At 47.2% G+C, this 19,865-nt stretch overlaps 1 protein-coding gene across 1 annotated transcript in view; it reads left to right on the top strand.

Moving 5' to 3' along the window:
• Positions 1-19,865, top strand: part of GPATCH1 (G-patch domain containing 1) — a 55,308-nt gene that overhangs the window by 12,743 nt on the left and 22,700 nt on the right. Inside the window, exons 3-9 of the mRNA XM_023229086.1 lie at positions 2,343-2,428; positions 4,887-5,047; positions 5,702-5,799; positions 7,791-7,849; positions 8,239-8,478; positions 9,466-9,613; positions 14,816-14,895. Coding sequence (XP_023084854.1) covers positions 2,343-2,428; positions 4,887-5,047; positions 5,702-5,799; positions 7,791-7,849; positions 8,239-8,478; positions 9,466-9,613; positions 14,816-14,895 — 872 coding nt within the window. The remainder of the gene's footprint in view (positions 1-2,342; positions 2,429-4,886; positions 5,048-5,701; positions 5,800-7,790; positions 7,850-8,238; positions 8,479-9,465; positions 9,614-14,815; positions 14,896-19,865) is intronic.

Raw genomic sequence — 19,865 nt, 5'->3', positions numbered from 1 at the left:
TTAGCCAGGATGGTCTCGATCTCCTGACCTCGTGATCCGCCCGTCTCAGCCTCCCAAAGTGCTGGGATTACAGGCTTGAGCCACCGTGCCCGGCCAAAAAATATTTTTATTAGAGACTGGAGTTTCACCATGTTGGCCAGGCTGGTCTCAAACTCCTGACCTTGAGTGATCTGCCCATCTTGGCCTCCAAAAGTGCTGGGATTACAGGTGTGAGCCACTGCACCTGGCCACCCTTGCTTTTTTTTTTTTTTTTTTGAGATGGAGTCTCGCTCTGTTGCCCAGGCTGGAGTGCAGTGGTGCGATCTTGGCTCACTGCAACCTCCGCCTCCCAGGTTCAAGCGATTCTCCTGTCTCAGCCTCCTGAGTAGGTGGAATTACAGGCGCCCACCACCACGTCCAGCTAATTTTTTTGTATTTTTAGTAGAGACAGGGTTTCACTATGTTGGCCAGTGTGGTCTCTTAACTCCTGGCCTCAAGTGATCCGCCTGTCTCGGCCTCCCGAAGTGCTAGGATTACAGGTGTGAGCCACTGAGCTCAGCTTTCTCTGAACATACACTGTAACCTTTTGTGTTCTTTGGATATTTGGGTGTTTCCAGAGTCAACTTCTTCATTGATTGCAATCTGATGGTGAAAGAGTTTTCCTCCACTTTGTAAAAAATGCGTACCTTCTAATCAGATGATTAAATGATGATAATGACTTCTGTTTTATTGTAAGGTGATAAATGTTTCCGAGTATTTGCCATTCACAACATACTCTTAAGAGTCTTTCAGTTAATCATTGACTGTGTCTCGTGACTGAGTGAGTGAGGAGGGCAGGTGTCACAGGGATCTTGCAGATGAAGCCACCAAGGGTCAGAGAGGTTAAGGAGCCAGCATGGCGTTAGTGCTGAGGGAAGAGTCACCAGGTGTCCTCTTCAGACATTGGGGACCACAGCAAGACTGGCTCCTCGGTGCTCTCTACCTGGGGAAAAATCAGTTAAATCTTTTATGTTATGTACTTTTATAAATGCCAAGTTGTTTAAAGTATTGTATGTTTTAAGATGTATTAATCTAGAAGCATATTTTTGAACTGGAAGAAATGGCTTTCTATATCTCAGTTATGGATGGAAGATGAACTTATATGTGCTGCTGAAGTGAGCACGGAAGATGAACTGATTAACTCACAAAGCAATTATCAAGAAAAAGATGGGCTAGATCTTTTATAATTTTTTTTTTTTTTCCCTGAGATGGAGTCTCGCTCTGTTGCCCAGGCTGGAGTGCAGTGGCGCGACCTCGGCTCACTTCAGCTTCCACCTCCTGGGTTCAAGCGATTGTCCTGCCTCAGCCTCCTGAGCAACTGGGACTACAGGTGCCTGCCACCACGCCCGGCTGATTTTTGTATTTTAGTAGAGGCTTCACCATGTTGGTCAGGCTGGTCTAGAACTCCTGACCTCAAGTGATCCACCTGCCTTCGCCTCCCCAAGTGCTGGGATTACAGGCATGAGCCACCGTGCCCAGCCCTACCATTTTATTTAATTAATTAATTTATTTTTTGAGACAGGGTCTCACTCTGTTGCTCAGGCTTTAGTGCAGTGGTGTGCCTGCTGAGAGTGCCTTCCCCAGATGGCTCAGCTCAGAAGAGCCTTGGAGAGAATCAGGAAGGAGATGCATCCCTCTTAGAGAAAACTAAACAACTTTATGGCAGAGGTTGCAGACATATGTGACCTCCAGGGCGTTCCCTGTTTGTAGACATGGCACATGCTCAGTAACCATGGTCAGGGAACAAAGCCATTAATTATAGGATTCCAGTGTCTGATGGAACTGGGGGCCTGGCACAGCCATTGCCCTTGGACCAGCCAGATTGAGTACCAGGGTACCCTGACTGGATTCCTTCTGTGACTCTCTTTATCCATTGTGACTGATTAAAACACCCTGACATCATATCTTTACACTTGATCTTAGCCAAAAGGCTGCGAAGCGATGACATCATTTCTTTAGAAAAGTTAATATGCCAATGGAGATTGCTGGTCTCATGTCCTGCATTTTAAGGTAACCTTGCAGCTGTCTGCTTAGATCTGCTTGTGTTCATTTCACAGTTTAACTTTCAATGTGTAATTCTATTTCTCTTGGTTTCACTTTCTTATGGGGAAACCTTAATGGATCCACTAAGTTTTGCATCAGGGGATACAGGGATTCGTAAGAAATTTATGTGGAATAATTATGTCTATGTAAGCAGTGAGATGGGAAGTACCTAAGAGTTTATAGTTATTGGGAGTTTCAAGTCCATACATGTTATGTAATCATTTATTCATAGACCCAAATACTCTCTAGGATTGTAAAGCTCTAAACTCTTTTTTTTTCAGGATGGACACCTTCTACCTTTGTGTCTTCACGACAGAACAGAGCAGACAAATCTGTTCTTGGTCCTGAAGATTTTATGGATGAAGAGGTGGGTGTGCAAAACTTTAATTGCCAATTCGCTGGTGGGAAAGGTCTAGTTCATTGCTGTAAGTGCCTCCTCTCTCCCCAGAAGGTCTGATGTACGATTTCCTCTTTGTAAGGCTTTATCTTTTAGGTATTTGATGTACAGGGTCCTGTACATCAGTAGAGTCTTGTTCATTGAAGGAGCATTTTATACTGGGGCCAGTTTCGAAAATCAAGAGTGTAAGGGGAAAGTCATATACAGGCAATTTACTGGAAAAGCCTCCATTACCTCAGAAGCTCAGTATCCATGGTGCTGGGTCTGCAGCTTTCCACAGTAACTCTCAGGCACACTACAGTAAAGAACCGTGAGTGACTGCACTCAAATTAAACTTCTGCTCCCTTAAAATCTGGTCGTGGATTCACTCATGATAAAGATTAAATAGGGAGGGAGAGCATCAGGAAGAATAGCTAATGCATGCTGGGCTTATGACCTAAGTGATGGGTAGATCTGTGCAGCAAACCACCATGGCACACATTTACCTGTGTAACAAACCTGCACATCCTGTGCATGTACCCTGGAACTTAAAATAAAAGTTGAAGAAAAAAAAGATTGAATAAAACATTTATATCAGCATGTGTTAGGCAGCAGGTTAGAGGCAAGGAAGTCTCCTTCCTTTTTTGAGTAGCATCATCTAGAAGAAAACATCTCATGTAGCAAGAAGTCTAGATGTGCTGAGACCCCAGGCTCTCTCTTCTCAGTCTTCTGCTGGCAGCTTGTCCTTATACTACCTCTCCTCATGATTGCAAGATGGCTGTAGTAGTTCCAGGTAGCACATCCAGGATGATGTTGCCCAAGAGAAGAACTTCCTTTTGGTCCCTTTTCTGTTTTTTTTCCTGAGACAGAGTCTCGCTCTGTTGCCCAGGCTGGAGTGCAGTGGCACTATCTCGGCTCACTGCAACCTCCGCCTTCCAGGTTCAAGTGATTCTCCTGCCTCAGCCTCCCAAGTAGCTAGGATTACAGGCGCATGCACCACCATGCCCAGCTAATTTTTGTATTTTTAGTAGAGATGGGGTTTCACCATGTTGGCCAGGCTGGTCTTGGACTCCTGACCTCAGGTGATCCACCCACCTCGGCCTCCCAAAGTGCTGGGATTACAGGTGTGCAACTGGCAGTCTCTTTTCTTAAAAGCAAAGTAGGCTGGGCATGGTGTCTCCCGCCTGTAATCCCAGCACTTTGGGAGGCCGAGGCGGGTGGATCACGAGGTCAGGAGATCGAGACGATCCTGGGTAACACGATGAAACCCCGTCTCTACCAAAAACACAAAAAATTAGCCAGGCGAGGTGGTGGGCGCCTGTATCCCAGCTACTCCGGAGGCTGAGGCAGGAGAATGGCATGAACCCGGGAGGTGGAGCTTGCAATGAGCCAAGATCGTGCCACTGCACTCCAGCCTGGGCGACAGAGCGAGACTCTGTCTCAAAAAAAAAAAAAAAAAGTAGCCTTTCATATAAGTCCTACCATGAATTTTCTCTACATTTGCTTGCACAAATTGTTTTACATGCCCATTCCTAATGCATCCCTGGCAAGGAAAATGGAATCAAAAAGACTGGCTTAGATAAGACACAAAGCCCCACTTCCTAATCCTGCCTCCCCAACACTGGGAGTACCACTCCTGCAGTGTGTGGTGGCGCAGAGGAAGGCAGGTACCTGGACAACATCAGGACTCTGCAAGGAAAGAGGAAGCATGACAGTGGTTGGACAGGTAGCCAGCAACATCTGCTCCAGTAAAGGCAAAGGCACCTGACTCTAGGGCTGGCCCTCACACTTGTGAATGCTTGCTGGCTGGGACTCCAAGCTTTGTCCCCTGCACGCTGACCTTTGAGATACTGTCGAGAAGAACACGGCCCTTACTTCCTGTCTTCCCAGCTTGGTCATGCTCAGGGTGGCCCTGATGAGTAGTGACTCTCATGCCCTCCTGACCTTGGCCACTGACTTTACCATGTATGAGGATTAGCTTCTAAAGTCAGTGTGAGGCTGGGCATGGTGACTCATGCCTGTAATCCCAGCACTTTGGGAGGCTGAGGCCAGTGGATCTCCTGAGGTCAGGAGTTCGAGACCAGCCTGACCAACATAGTGAAACCTCATCTCTACTAAAAACACAAAAAATCAGCCGGGCGTGGTGGTGTGTGCCTGTAATCCCAGCTACTTGGGAGGCTGAGGCAGGAGAATCACTTGAACCTGGGAGGCGGAGGTTGCAGTGAGCCCAGATTGCGCCATTACACTCCAGCCTGGGCAACAAGAAAGAAACTCCATCTCAAAAAAATAAAAAATAAAAAATACAGTCTCTGTGTACGTCTGTCACTCTGCTGATCCTGACCTAAATTTTGTAGTTTTAACTTTTTTTTTTTTAAACAGAAATCAAACTATGTGATGTATTGTGTATAGTCACTTTCCAAATATATAATTCTGTTTGAATTTTTTGAAGGATCTTAGTGAATTTGGGATAGCACCCAAAGCGATCGTCACCACAGACGATTTTGCCTCCAAAACCAAAGACAGAATACGAGAAAAGGCCAGGCAGTTGGCTGCTGCCACTGCCCCGATTCCTGGAGCCACCCTCCTTGATGACCTCATAACGCCAGCAAAGTAAGCATTTCCTTCTGACTGTTGTGATCTTAGCACCGGTGTTTCGCATGTGTATGATTCTCTTGCTGAGGGATAGTTTGTTTGCAAGTAAGACAAGCCTTCTTAGGCTCAGAGTCTAAGTGAAAAAGGGGATTTTGCCTAAAGGATCTTGCACTGTCACTGCACTGAGAGATCAAGAACTCCAGCCACTAGCTGTGCTGTTGGGGCTTGCGGAGGCTGGAGAGCTGTTAGGAATTGCAGTGACTTCTCACACCATCCCTCCAGACCTTATAGCCTCGCTTCCGCCTGCCTCCTTCTACCCTCACTTTCTGTGTATCTCCTTGTTGTGCTCCTGGGCTTGTGGCCTGATATGACAGCCTTAGACCTTCAGGGATTCCCAGGCCACATGCTTGGCAAGGACTGTCTAGAGTCCCTGTGATCCCATTCTAAAGGCCCAGGAGAGAGGTCATCTGATTGACTTCCCAGTTCAGGCGTGCACCCCACTGCAGCCTGCTGTGGCTGGAATGACAACGTCACGCCAGTTGTAATGTGGGTGAGGGCAAGGGCCCAAGCAAGACAGGCCTAGGAACTGAGCAGGAACTCAGAAGCCACTTATTTCATACTCTTTGTTAATGTTATTTTGAAAAGTTCATTTTCAATGCCTTGCTATCCTAGATTATCTGTTGGTTTCGAATTGCTGAGAAAAATGGGTTGGAAAGAAGGACAAGGAGTTGGTCCTCGAGTAAAGAGACGGCCACGCCGACAGAAACCTGGTGTGTATGTTAATTGATTAACTAGTGTCACTGCTGCAGTGTATTTTTTTTTTTTTTTGAGACAGGGTCTTGCTCTGTCTCCCAGGCTGGAGTGCAGTGGTGTGATCCCAGCACACTGCAGCCTCGACCTCCTGGGCTAAAGTGATCCTTCCACGTCAGCCCCCACAAGTAGCTGGGACCACAGGCATGTGCCACTCCGCCAGGCTAATTTTTTTTTTTTTGTCTTTTTTTTTTTTTTTCCCCCTTTTTGTGGAGAACGGGGTCTCGCTATGTTACCCAGGCAGGTCTCGAACTCCTGGGCTCAAGCTATCCTCCCGCCTCTGCCTCCCTGAGAGCTGGGATTACAGGCGTGAGCCACCGCGCCCGGCTAATTTTTTGTATTTTTTGTAGAGACAGGGGTTTGCCGTGTTGCCCAGGCTGGTCCCAAACACCTGCGCTCAGGCAATCCACTTGCCTTAGCCTCCCAAAGTGCTGGGATTATAGGCGTGAGCCACTGTGCCTGGCCAAGAGCGTACTTTTTTTTTTTTTTTGAGACGGAGTCTTGCTCTGTCGCCCAGGCTGGAGTGCAGTGGCTGGATCTCAGCTCACTGCAACCTCCGCCTCCTGGGTTCACGCCATTCTCCTGCCTCAGCCTCCCGAGTAGCTGGGACCACAGGCGCCGGCCACCTCGCCCGGCTAATTTTTTGCATTTTTAGTAGAGACGGGGTTTCACCATGTTAGCCAGGATGGTCTCGATCTCCTGACCTCGTGATCCGCCCGTCTCGGCCTAAGAGCGTACTTTTTAATGGCTGCAAATTCCAATAAACAAAATAGCTGGGCCCAGTGGTATGTGCGTCTTCTAAGGATTTTTATGTGTAACGCATGACAGCTTCCAGAAAGCCTGTGTTAGTTTATGCTTCTGCCAGCAGCATGTGAGAGTTCATGTTTCCTACCCTCCCCCAAAACTGTCACAGTTTAACATTATTACTTGTTACTTATTTCTTGCCCTAAGTCTCCCCAGCCAGACTGTAAGTGACTTTTTGAGGGCAACAGTCATTTCTTTTGGGTTCTTCATGACATGGGGCAGTCATTGAGCACACTACTGCTAGGTAGGGCCAGTGCTGGTAGAAAATGATTCCTGGCTGGGTGCAGTGATTCACACCCATAATCCTAGCACTTTGGGATGCTGAGGTGAGAGGATCTTTGAGCCCAGATGTTTGAGATCAGCCTGGGCAACATGGTGAAACCCTGCCTCTACCAAATATACAAAAATTATTCAGGCGTGGTGGAGTGCACCTGTAGTCCCAGCTATGACTCAGGAGAGTGAGGTGGGAGGATGGCTTTAGTCCAGAAGGTTGAGGCTACAGTGAGCTATGATCATGCCACCGTATTTCAGCCTGGGTGACAGGGCGAGACCCTGTTTCTAAAACAATTCCCAGTGATCTGCCTCTGACTGTAATGCTGTAGCACATTTTATAAACGTACCCATGTACCTCTGAAGAGTATCAGTGAGTTGTTTTTTTTTTTTTGAGTTGGAGTTTTGCTCTTGTTGCCCAGGCTGAAGTGCAAATGTGCGATCTCGGCTCACTGCAACCTCCGCCTCCTGGGTTCAAGCGATTCTCCTGCCTCAGCCTCCAGAGTAGCTGGATTACAGGCTTGCGCCACCATGCTTGGCTGTTTTTTTTGTATTTTTTGTAGAGACGGGGTTTCTCTATGTTGGTCAAACTGGTCTCGAACTTCCGACCTCGTGATCAGCCTCTTCAGCCTCCCAAAGTGCTGGGATTACAGGCATGAGCCACTGTGACCAGCCAGTTTTTTTTTTTTTTTTTAATTTTTGTGGAGGTGGAATCTCACTATGTTACCCAGGCTGGTCTTGAACTCCGAGGCTCAAGTGATCCTCCCTCAGCCTCCCAGAGTGCCGGGATTACAGGTGTGATCCACCGTGCCTGGCCTGGTCAGGGTTTTCTATTTGTAGTCACTCATGACTATTGCATTTGAAATCTCTTTTCTAGATCCTGGAGTCAAAATCTATGGCTGTGCATTACCCCCTGGAAGCTCGGAAGGATCTGAGGTATTGCACAGGCTCACTGACCTTCAGTTTGGTATAATAGCACCTGTTTCTGTATGATTGTGAAATTTTAGGGTTGGAGACAATTTTAGAAATCAGATCCCACCACTGTACAGTGAAATACTCATGCCCTAAAGGTATCCTCATTACATCAACATACGTATTCAGCAGTGTGCCTGCACCGCAGACATTCAGGTCTGTTCAGCTTCATAAAATGAAGTTGGTGTTAGCATCCTTTGTACCGGAAAGTGATTTAGTCATTTGTAACAGCACCAGTGAAAGTGTGGTAATTGTTATGTGTGGCATTAATCACTGCATTTTCAATTAGTATTTTGTGGGTTTACTTTGCATCATGCAGTGACTCACCTTAATTCCACTTTAAACTGAAATAGGGTGAAGATGATGACTACTTGCCTGATAATGTGACCTTTGCACCCAAAGATGTCACACCTGTGGATTTCACACCTAAAGATAATGTGCATGGTCTGGCCTACAAGGGCCTGGATCCCCACCAGGCACTGTTTGGAACTTCGGGAGAACATTTTAATCTTTTCGGTGGTGGCTCTGAGAGAGCTGGCGATCTTGGAGAAATTGGAATGAATAAAGGAAGAAAATTGGGAATTTCAGGCCAGGTAAAATTATTTTCTATTTTATAAAGGGGGGAGTCATTGATAAATGAGTCTACTTTCTTTTTTCTTTTTAGAAGTTCTTTATTTTCTTTTTTTTTTTCCCCTAATCCTCAAGTGAAATCAGGTCAAAGATTCTTTCTTAACATGTATTTTAAAAATGGTAACTTTGCCATTTACCCTCTTTTTTTTTTTTTTTTTTTGAGACAGGGTTTCGCTCTGTTGCCCAGGCTGAAGTGCAGTGGTGCGACCTCAGCTTACTGCAACCTCTGTCTCCCAGGTTCAAGTGATTCTCCTGCCTCAGTCTCCCTAAGTAGCTGGGATTATAGGCATGCGCCACCATGCCCAACTAATTTTTGTATTTTTAGTAGAGATGGGGTTTCACCATGTTGGCCAGGCTGGTCTTGAACTCCTGACTTCAGGTGATCCACCTGCCTCAGCCTCCCAAAGTGCTGGGATTACAGGCATGAGCCACTGCGCCTGGCCACCTTTTCTTTTTATAAACTTTTTCTTTTTTTTCAGTCTTTTAAACAAAAATGCTACTTGTTAGAGGCCCCTTCCCGCAGAGACTAGGAGTTCTTCCAGCGGGCAGTAGAGTCGCAGCGGTCCTTAGACCCTGGCCACCAGCGTTGGCCCAGGCCGCATTGATCAGTTGATGAACATTTCTGCCTTTTTCCTCTTGGAAGCCACATTTCCACCCCTGCACTGCTGCTTAGCTTCGTTCTCCACTCCTCTTCCTGTGCTGGGACCTGGAGCCATGGCTGTTGTGGGGACTGGAGGGCAGCGTTAGCACTGGGGACATGGGATTTCACCTCTGGTCATTGTTTTCCAAAAATCTTGTGTGTGTGTTGATCTGGGACCCCGTTCACTTCTCTCTTGGTGATCTTGAAGTGCTACCATGGTTTCCAGTCACATCCTTAAAGCAGCTTTATCCCTGAAGATCCCAGACATACCCTAACCCCTGTACTCAGTTTGAAACCTTGTTTTTTAAAGGCTTTTGGTGTGGGTGCCCTGGAAGAGGAAGATGATGATATCTATGCCACAGAAACTCTATCCAAGTATGACACTGTTCTGAAGGACGAGGAGCCTGGAGACGGACTCTATGGCTGGACAGCACCCAGGCAGTATAAAAACCAGAAAGGTAATTCGACAGACGCAAACCTAATGGCAGGATCAAGTGTCAGGGTATCAGGAAGGAGGGGCTGTGTAAGAGTGGTACAGGAGCACCAGCGTCTGTTGTTGATCAAAGACATGGTAAGAAACAAAACAAAGAAGTGAGGCCCAGCGTGGGAAGTGAAACAAATGCAAGATTCAGACCTGGCCAAGGCCAAAGCCCGCTGTCAAGGTGGGGCCCAGGTGGGAAGGAGGGTGAGATCTGTAGTCAGGGAAAGAGGAATGCCTGGACCAGTGACCAAATGGCTGGTCAGAGCTGGCAGTGGGTCAAAGGGAAGCACCCAGAGTTAGAGGAACTGGGCAGGCGGCCAAAGGAGGCCAACACATGCGGCAGGTTAGAAGGTCAGGCCAGGGGACCAGGAGGCAGGTATACCAACAGCCTGCAGCAAGATGGAGCTGGGCGCCCAGTCCATCTTCTCCCTTGAGTCTCTGGCTCTGAGGAGGCTCTTGTTGGGATAAGAGGCCGACATCTCTCAACACAACTTTAACTTCACGCTGTGTTGAAATTTCAAGGGGTATCAGATCCTGTGGTTCGAAGTCACATTTCAGTTGTTTCCAGAAAAGGTGCAGGGCCAGACAGTGTAGAGTCAGTATTAGCAGCATGTGATTTGGAGTCAGTCAGACCTGGGTTTGGATGCCAGCTCTCCACTGCCCAGCTTTGTGACCTTTGGCAAGGCTTATAACCTCTCTGGGCATCGGAGTCCACATTTGTAAAGTGAGGATAAAATCCACTCCAGAGGTGGTTGTGAGGATTAAGTGGCATAACTTAGTGTCTGGCATAGCACCTGCCCCAAAGACTGAAGAAGTGGCACCTACTGTTCTTTGGTTATCACAGTCATGTGTCACTTGACTGGGATGGTGTGACAGGGAACCCAGGGTTTTACACAGGACACTGGAAGGGCATGTCTACCCAGTGTTAGGAGACAACCTCTGGGCGGTCAGTGGGTTATTTCCTTTTTTTTTCTTTCCATTTTTTTTTTTTTTTTGAGGCAGAGTCTCACTCTGTCGCCCGGACTGGAGTGCAGTGGCCGGATCTCAGCTCACTGCAAACTCCGCCTCCTGGGTTCACGCCATTCTCCTGCCTCAGCCCCCCAAGTAGCTGGGACTACAAGCGCCCGCCACCTCGCCCAGCTAGTTTTTTTGTATTTTTAGTAGAAACGGGGTTTCACCGTGTCAGCCAGGATGGTCTCGATCTCCTGACCTCGTGATCCGCCCGTCTCGGCCTCCCAAAGTGCTGGGATTACAGGCTTGAGCCACCGCGCCCGGCCTCTTTCCATTTTTTTTCTTTTTTTTTTTTCCCCTGAGTTATTGAACTTTGGAGCCTTCTTCCTTTTGCCTCCCTATGGTTTCTGATTTCTCTTCCCAAACTGTGAATTATTTTTATATAACTTAAATGAAGATATATTAGTATATCATAATATACTATTTAATTTAAATACTATATTATCAATATACCATTATATATTATATATGATTTATATTTTATATAATTAATATATCAATACTGTCAGTATATTATGTAACATATAATACATTACATAATAATGTATAGATATGTTATTTATTAAAAATGGTGGGAGAAGGCCGGGCGCGGTGGCTCAAGCCTGTAATCCCAGCACTTTGGGAGGCCGAGACGGGCGGATCATGAGGTCCGGAGATCGAGACCATCCTGGCTAACACGGTAAAACCCCGTCTCTACTAAAAAAATACAAAAAAACTAACCGGGCGAGGTGGCGGGCGCCTGTAGTCCCAGCTACTCGGGAGGCTGAGGCAGGAGAATGGCCTGGGAGGCGGAGCTTGCAGTGAGCTGAGATCCGGCCACTGCACTCCAGCCTGGGCGACAGAGCCAGACTCCGTCTCAAAAAAAAAAAAATGGTGGGAGAATGAAATTGATAATATCCTGTATCTCTGTTAATATAAATGACATTCAATATTATACAACATATTAGTAACATTAATTTATTAATCCTCTAATAATCATATGTAATGACATATACTTAAGTCTGCCTGCTGAGCCACATCTTTCACTTTTCCCTCATGCACCAGCTTTGCCCCCAGCTGATTGGTTCCCACTCCGTCCACCGAGCTCCAAACCTGTCCTTGTCTCTTTGTCCCTCTCTGCTGTGACTTCTCTCCCCCAGCTTCCTCTCTTCCACCCTGCAGGGCACAGCATCTGTAGTTTTGACTGTATGGTTTTCTCTTTTTTTTTTTTTTTTTTTTGTGACGGAGTGTTGCTCAGACGCCCAGGCTGGAGTGAGGTGGCGCGATCTTGGCTCACTGCAAACTCCGCCTCCCGGGTTCCCGCCATTCTCCTGCCTCAGCCTCCGGAGTAGCTGGGATTACAGGCGCCCGCCACTACGCCCGGCTAGTTTTTTTTTTTTTTTGTATTTTTAGTAGAGACAGGGTTTCACCGTGTTAGCCAGGATGGTCTCGATCTCCTGACCTCGTGATCCGCCCATCTTGGCCTCCCAAAGTGCTGGGATTACAAGCCTGAGCCACAGCGCCCAGCCGACTGTATGATTTTCTATTCAGTGAATCTATCTTTATTTTACCCAGTCTCCACGATTGATTTTTTACATTTTTAAATTTTTTTTTTTTTTGAGACAGAGTCTCACTCTGTCATCCAGGCTGGAGAGCAGTGGCATGATCTCGGCTCACTGCAACCTCTGCCCCCCGGGTTCAAGTGAATCTCCTGCCTCAGCCTCCTAAGTAGCTGGGATTACAGGTGTGCACCACCACACACAGCTAATTTTTTTTTTTTTTTTTTGATAAGGAGTTTTGCTCTTGTTGCCCAGGCTGGAGTGCAATGGACTGATCTCAGCTCACCACAACCTCCACCTCCTGGGTTCAAGCGATTCTCCTGCCTCAGCCTCCCAAGTAGCTGGGATTACAGGTGCCTGCCACCACACCCAGCTAATTTTTGTATTTTTAGTAGAGACGGAGTTTCATCATGTTGGCCAGGCTGATCTTGAACTCCCGACCTTGGGTGATATGCCCACCTTGGCCTCCCAGAGTGCCGACACCCAGATAATTTTTTGTAGTTTTAGTAGACACGGGGATTTCACCGTGTTGGTCAGGCTGGTCTTGAACTCCTGACCTCAAGTGATCTGCCTGCCTCAGCCTCCCAAAGTGCTGGAATTACAGGCATGAGCCACCACAGCTGGCCATGGTTGATTTTTAAATTCTCATTTTTTTTTTATCCATGATCAATAGGGCTATAATGAATATTTTTCTGGTTCTGTCTTTATGCACATTTATTTATTCAGAATTCTTCAGAATGAACTCATAAACATGAAATTTCTGGGTTTTGAGAGAATGCAAATTCCAAGAATGTGAAATTGAATCCCACATTACCTGAAGAAATTTTAGTAAGTTCTAGAAGCTTAAAAAAAAGCCCAACATGCTGGGTGCGTTGGCTCACGCCTGTAATCCCAGCACTTTGGGAGGCTGAGGCGGGCAGATCACAGTATCAGGAGCTCGAGACCATCCTGGCCAACATAGTAAAACCTCGTCTCTACTGAAAATACAAAAATTAGCTGGGTGTGGTGGTGGACGCCTGTAATCCTAGCTACTCCAGAGGCTGAGGCTCGAGAATCACTTGAATCCGGGAGGCAGAGGTTGCAGTGAGCCGAGATCGTGCCACGGCGCTCCAGCCTGGGTGACAGAGCGAGACTCCATCTCAAAAAAAAAAAAAACCCAAAGGCCGGGCGTGGTGGCTCACGCTTGTAATCCCAGCACTTTGGGAGGCCGAGGTGGGCGGATCACAAGGTCAGGAGATCAAGACCATCCTGGCTAACACGGTGAAACCCCATCTCTACTAAAAATACAAAAAATTAGCTGGGCAAGGTGGCAGGCGCCTGTAGTCCCAGCTACTCGGGAGGCTAAGGCAGGAGAATGGCGTGAACCCGGGAGGCGGAGCTTGCAGTGAGCCAAGATCACGCCACTGCACTCCAGCCTGGGAGACAGAGCCAGACTCCGCCTCAAAAAAAAAAAAAAGCCCAACATGAGTCAAAGCACGAAGGATGGTTTGTGGGGAGGGGAGAGATGCGGTGGTGCTGAGTGATCAGTGGCTAAAAGCCTTAGCTCATCTGCACTGCGGTCTGCTCCTGCTTCAGGCCTGAGCTCCTAGCCCGTGAAAGAGCTCGTGATTGTCATGTAGAAGGGGCTTTTGAGTGCAGAGAATACAGTTCATTTATACGGACTTTTGGCATAACCAGTACATGCAGGAAAACTTAGAATGAAATCAAAGAGATTTTGTTGATGGGGTTGTCTCTATGACCAGGAGACGATCCACCTCCAGGTCAGAGGGCGTTGGTCATTCAGTGTCCTATGTCTGTGATCTTTATGTCTTGTTAAAGATTACAGGCTGACGTGGTGGCATGGCCTTTCGTCCGTATTTGGATTGTTGCTAAGGAGATGGCCAGGTAGTCACCCTGCAGTTCTTCACCTAGTTCTACACATGACACACTCACAGTTGTGATTTGGGTTTTTCTCCATACTTGTCCTCTTGGTGGTTTTTCTTGATCTTTTACTCCATGGGGTAGATCCTTTGGTGCCCCTAAGGTACTTTTTCTTTTTTTTTTCTTTTTTTTTTTTTTTTTTTGAGACGGAGTCTAGCTCTGTGGCCCAGGCTGGAGTGCAGTGGCCGGATCTCAGCTCACTGCAAGCTCCGCCTCCCAGGCAATTCTCCTGCCTCAGCCTCCCGAGTAGCTGGGACTACAGGCGCCCGCCACCTCGCCCGGCTAGTTTTTTGTATTTTTTAGTAGAGACGGGGTTTTACCGTGTTAGCCAGGATGGTCTCGATCTCCTGACCTCGTGATCCGCCCGTCTCGGCCTCCCAAAGTGCTGGGATTACAGGCTTGAGCCACCGCGCCCGGCCTCAGGTACTTTTTCTAAAAGTCACATCAATGTACTTGTCTTGGAGGACCGCAGCCTTGTGACGTGGGTAGCCCAATTTATTGAGGGCGATGTGGGCTGGGCCCTAGTCACTGAGTCAACAGAGGTGTGGGGCTTTGCTTGCCACTTGTTCTTCCCTTTACTGCTGCTGTTGAGTGATAGCATGTATGACACGTACTATTTACGTTCTTAGAGATAACATAAAATGCTGACATGTTCTGTCTTATTCTAATCATCTCTACTTCTGGAATTAATCTATGACATCATTTTGTAGAATCAGAGAAAGACCTTCGATACATTGGCAAAATTTTGGATGGATTTTCCTTGGCTTCTAAACCTTTATCTTCTAAGAAAGTAAGAAAAACTTCCTTCTTTCTTTTTTTTTACTGGTTTAGTTCTGAAAATATTTGCTACTATGTGATCTGAGTTATGTTAACAACAGGAAAGATAAGTAAATTTTGTTTTCAAAAAACAACAGCCTGGTTACTAGTGATTGTCTAGAAAAACATTCTACATTAGAAATATCAGGGCCGCCAGGCACGGTGGCTCACGCCTGTAATCCCAGTGCCTTGGGAGGCCGAGGCGGGCGGATCACGAGGTCAGGAGATCGAGACTATCCTGGCTAACACTGTGAAACCCCGTCTCTACTAAAAATACAAAAAATTAGCTGGGCGTGGTGGCGGGCGCCTCTAGTCCCAGCTACTTGGGAAGCTGAGGCAGGAGAATGGCGTGAACCTGGGAGGGCAGAGCTTGCAGTGAGCCGAGATTGCGCCACTGCACTCCAGCCTGGGCGACAGAGCAAGACTCCATCTCAAAAAAAAAAAAAAAAAAAAGAAGCATTAAAAAAAAAAAGAAATATCAGGGCCAGGTGCAGTGGCTCATGCCTGTAATCCCAGCACTTTGGGAGGCTGAGGTGAGCGGATCACCTGAGGTCGGGAGTTCAAGACCAGCCTGACCAACATGGAGAAACCTCGTCTCTACTACAAATACAAAATTAGCTGGGCATGGTGGTGCATGCCTGTAATCCCAGCTACTGGGGAGGCTGAGGCAGAATCACTTGAACCTGGGAGGTGGATGTTGCGGTGAGCCGAGATCGCACCATTGCACTCCAGCCTGGACAACAAACGAATCTCTGTCTCAGAAAAAAAAAAAAAAAAAATCAGTTGGCCAGGTGTGATGGCTCACTCCTGTAATCCCAGCACTTTGGGAGGCCGAGGTTGGTGTATCACCTGAGGTTAGGAGTTTGAGACCACCCTGGCCAATGTGGCAAAACTCCGTCTCTACTAAAAATACAAAAATTAACCAGGTGTGGTGGTGGGCTCCTGTAATCCCAGTTACTCAGGAAGCTGAGGCAGAGAGAATCGCTTGAACCTGGGTGGCAGAGGTTGCAGTGAGCCAAGATCGCACCATTGCACTCCAGCTTGGGGGACAAGAGCAAAACTCCCTATCAAAAAAACAAAAAAAGAAAAGAAAAGAAGTATCATTCAGTAGCTACATTGTGATAAAAATATCTAATTGTTATTTTTTATTTATTTACTTTTTTTTGAGACAGAGTCTCATTCTGTCACCCAGGCTACAGTGCAGTGGCACAATCTCGGCTCACAGCAACTTCTCCCTCCCAAGTTCAAGCGATACTCCTGCCTCATCCTCCTGAGTAGCTGGGATTACAGGCATGTGCCACCACAGCCGGCTAATTTTTGTATTTTTAGTAGAGATGGGGTTTCACTATGTTGGTCAGGCAGGTCTCGAACTCCTGACTTTGTGATCTGCCTGCCTCAGCCTCTCAAAGTGCTGGGATTACAGGCGTGAGCCACCGCGCCCGGCTGCTGCTGTTTTAAATTCAAACTTCAAGTGAGTGGTTATTTACATGAACAGAGACATACATTAGAAACCATTGGAAGAATGAAATTGCTATGATTCTAGGGGAAATATAGGTTAAGGAAAAGTAGAAAACATTCAGAAAGGCAGATAACCCATAGCCCTGGCTCCTCCCCATGCTCTGAAGCTAGCAGGGGCAAGGTTCCCTGGCCTCCTCATCTCGGGCCGGGAGGGAGAGAAGCCGCGTGCAGGTGGGTGAAGTTGGAGGAGAGCTCTGCGTGCCTTTGCAGATAGCTTTGTTTTTGTGAGATGCTGTCACAGCCACATGTGAAGCTCTTAGGCCACATGGCGCTCTTCCTGTAACCACCAAAGTCTCATGCTTACAGGCACACTCAGGAGGGAGTTGGGGTGCTGGCCAGCCCAGGAGGGGCACCTGGCCATCTGCCTTGTCAACATTCCTGTTTTAGATTGTTTCATGCTTTGATCAGCTTTTTGTTTTTTTATTCAGCAAACATTTGTTCAGTACCTCTAAGGCTTGGCCTGTGCTTGTCTGGGACACAGGAGGCCAGGGGACAGCTTTGATTTGCTTCATTGTGATAGTTCATGTGTTGTTATAGCCAGCAGAATAGAATATATCTAGAAAAGTGTTGGGCACACAGTAAGCTGCTATTATCACCAGAAATGTCAAATGACATTAAAGGAAAATGCAGGTATTTTACATGTATGAAAAGGAAGCATAAGGCTGGGCATGGTGGCTCACACCTATAACCCCAACACTTTGGGAGGCTGAGGCGGACGGATCACTTGAGGTCAGGAGTTCAAGACAACCTGGCCAACACTGCGAAACCCCATCTCTACTAAAAATAAAAAAATTAACCAGGAGTGGTGGTACATGTCTATAAACCCAGTCTTCGGGAGGCTGAGGCAGGAGAATCGCTTGAGCCTGGAAGGTGGAGGTTGCAGTGAGCCAAGATCGTGCCACTGCACTCCCGCTGGGTGACAGTGAGACTTCGTCTCAAAAAAAAAAAAAAAAAAGAAAAGGAAGCATGGTTTAAAAATGGTGGAGAAGCACTCACTGGACCTTAGGATAAATAGGCCAGCCGGCCCCAGGTAGCTCCCATCCAACAAAGTAGCAGATACACAAATAGAGAGTCGTGGGCAAAAATCCTTAAGTGGAGAGACACAGTCCTGGGGGTTCCTGGCGGTTCACTGAAGTAGGGCTTTGGGCAGGAACATTTTAGAGGCGGGCTGTGTTCATCTAGCCTTTCATACACAGATCTAGATGGTTCTCTAGATCTAAGTCTAGAGGCCAAACAGAACAATGATTTAGCAGAGAGAGAGAGAGAAATACTTTCAATCCAAGGCTGGGTGTGGTGGCTTACGCCTGTAATCCTAGTACTTTGGGAGGCCATAGCAGGCGGATTGCTAGAGTCCAGGAGTTCGAGACCAGCCTGGGCAACATGGCAAAACCCCATCTCTACAAAAAACTTACAAAACAAAATTAGTCGGGTGTGGTGGTACGTGCCTGTAGTCCTAGCCTCTTGGGGGCCTGAGGTGGGAGGATTGCTTGAGCCTGGGAGGTCAAGGCTGCAATGAGCCATGATTGGCCGTTGCACTCCAGCCTGGGCGACAGAGTGAGACCCTGTCTCAAAAAAAAAAAAAAAAGAAGAAATGCTTTGAATCCCATGGAGGATATAGAGAAGTCGTGGACACACTCCTCCTTTCTGCTATGCTCCTCTGGGTTTTTGTGTGCTGGTAGCATGAGAGTGTTTTCTGGCTGATTTGGGGGTGTGTCTCCAGAAGGTGACAAGGCTAAGATGATAAAAAAAACAGGATTTCTTGACAATGATAACACCACTGTTTCATGGACTTTCATTGTGCCAAGGGCTCGGGCCAGGCTCTGCACCTTAACAACCACCTGGGGAGTTTGGGGAACTCCAGTTATAGCACACTCTCTGGGGTGGGGCACAGCATCAGTATAGTTACAACTCCTCAGGCAAGTCCAGCGTGCACCTGCGCCTGAGAGCCAGCGGAGAGAGGGGCTGGGAGAGGGGGCACTGCTTTCAGCTACAGGGTTACTTCATCATGGACTTGAGCTTTCACATAGCTTAAAAATCTAGAGGACATTTCAGTGTGAATTTGGGGGGAAAATAGTAAAGAAAAATCTAGATAATAGCTTAAATAACAAATCCATGTGGGTTTGTTAGACCAAGAGCAACGGAGACCATTTAATGCAGTTATTTAACAATATCTAGTACTTTCCTTTACCTTGTCTGCTGTGCTATCATCGTTCATGCCTGTCGGTATTAAAAATCCCCAAATTTCCCAAATAGATTTTCATTTCACTTTTGTCAACTAAATTTAAATTCCTGTCTCCACTGCCCTCCTAGGTCCTAGGCCAGGTCCTCTTGGCTCTACTCACATTATTCATAGTAATATCTTGGATGAAAAAATAGGCAAGGCGTGGTAGTTCATGCCTGTAATCCCAGCACATTGGGAAGCTGAGGTGGGTGGATCATTTGAGGTCAGGAGTTCGAGACCAGCCTGGCCAACATGGTGAAACTCCGTCTCTACTAAAAATACAAAAATTAGCCAGGCATGGTGATGCGTGCCTGTAGTTCCTGCCACTCTGGAGGCTGAGGCAGGAGAATTGCATATGCAGTAGGTGGAGGTTGCAGTGAGCTGTGATTGCACCACTGCACTCCAGCCTGGGTGACAGAGCAAGACTCTGTCTCAAAAAAAAAAAAAAGAAAAAAGAAGGCCTGAAGCTTCAATTTGCAACGGAAACATAACTAGAAAAAATAATTCTGAATTTAAAAATAACTACAGTTATTATTATTAATTATTATTTTTGAGATGGAGTCTCACTCTGTCACCCAGGCTGGAGTGCAGTGGTACAATCTCGGCTCACTGCAACCTCTGCTTCCCAGGCTCAAGCAATTCTCCTGCCTCAGCCTTCCGAGTAGCTGGGATTACAGGCATCCACCACCACGCCTGGCTAGTTTTTGTAATTTTAGTAGAGATAGGGTTTCACCATGTTGGCCAGGCTGGTCTTGAACTCCTGATCTCAGGTGATCCACTCGCCTTGGTCTCCCAATTCTGGGATTACAGGCATGATCCACTGTGCTCCGCCCCGACTATTATTTTTAAAATGTATTTTTTTTTTTTTGAGACGGAGTTTCGCTCTGTCGCCCAGGCTGGAGTGCAGTGGCCGGATCTCAGCTCACTGCAAGCTCCGCCTCCCGGGTTCACGCCATTCTCCTGCCTCAGCCTCCCGAGTAGCTGGGACTACAGGCACCGCCACGTCGCCCGGCTAGTTTTTTGTAGTTTTTAGTAGAGACGTGGTTTCACCGTGTTAGCCAGAATGGTCTCGATCTCCTGACCTCATGATCCGCCCGTCTCGGCCTCCCAAAGTGCTGGGATTACAGGCTTGAGCCACCGCGCCCGGCCTAAAATGTATTTTTTTTAGTTTTATAGAGATGGGGTCTCATTCTGTTGCCCAGGCT

The sequence above is a fragment of the Piliocolobus tephrosceles genome, chromosome 21 (assembly GCF_002776525.5).
Source record: "Piliocolobus tephrosceles isolate RC106 chromosome 21, ASM277652v3, whole genome shotgun sequence".
In the NCBI taxonomy this organism is placed as follows: domain Eukaryota; kingdom Metazoa; phylum Chordata; class Mammalia; order Primates; family Cercopithecidae; genus Piliocolobus; species Piliocolobus tephrosceles.
The sequence above is the reverse complement of the archived record's forward strand: the minus strand, read 5'-3'. Positions and strand labels throughout refer to the sequence as shown.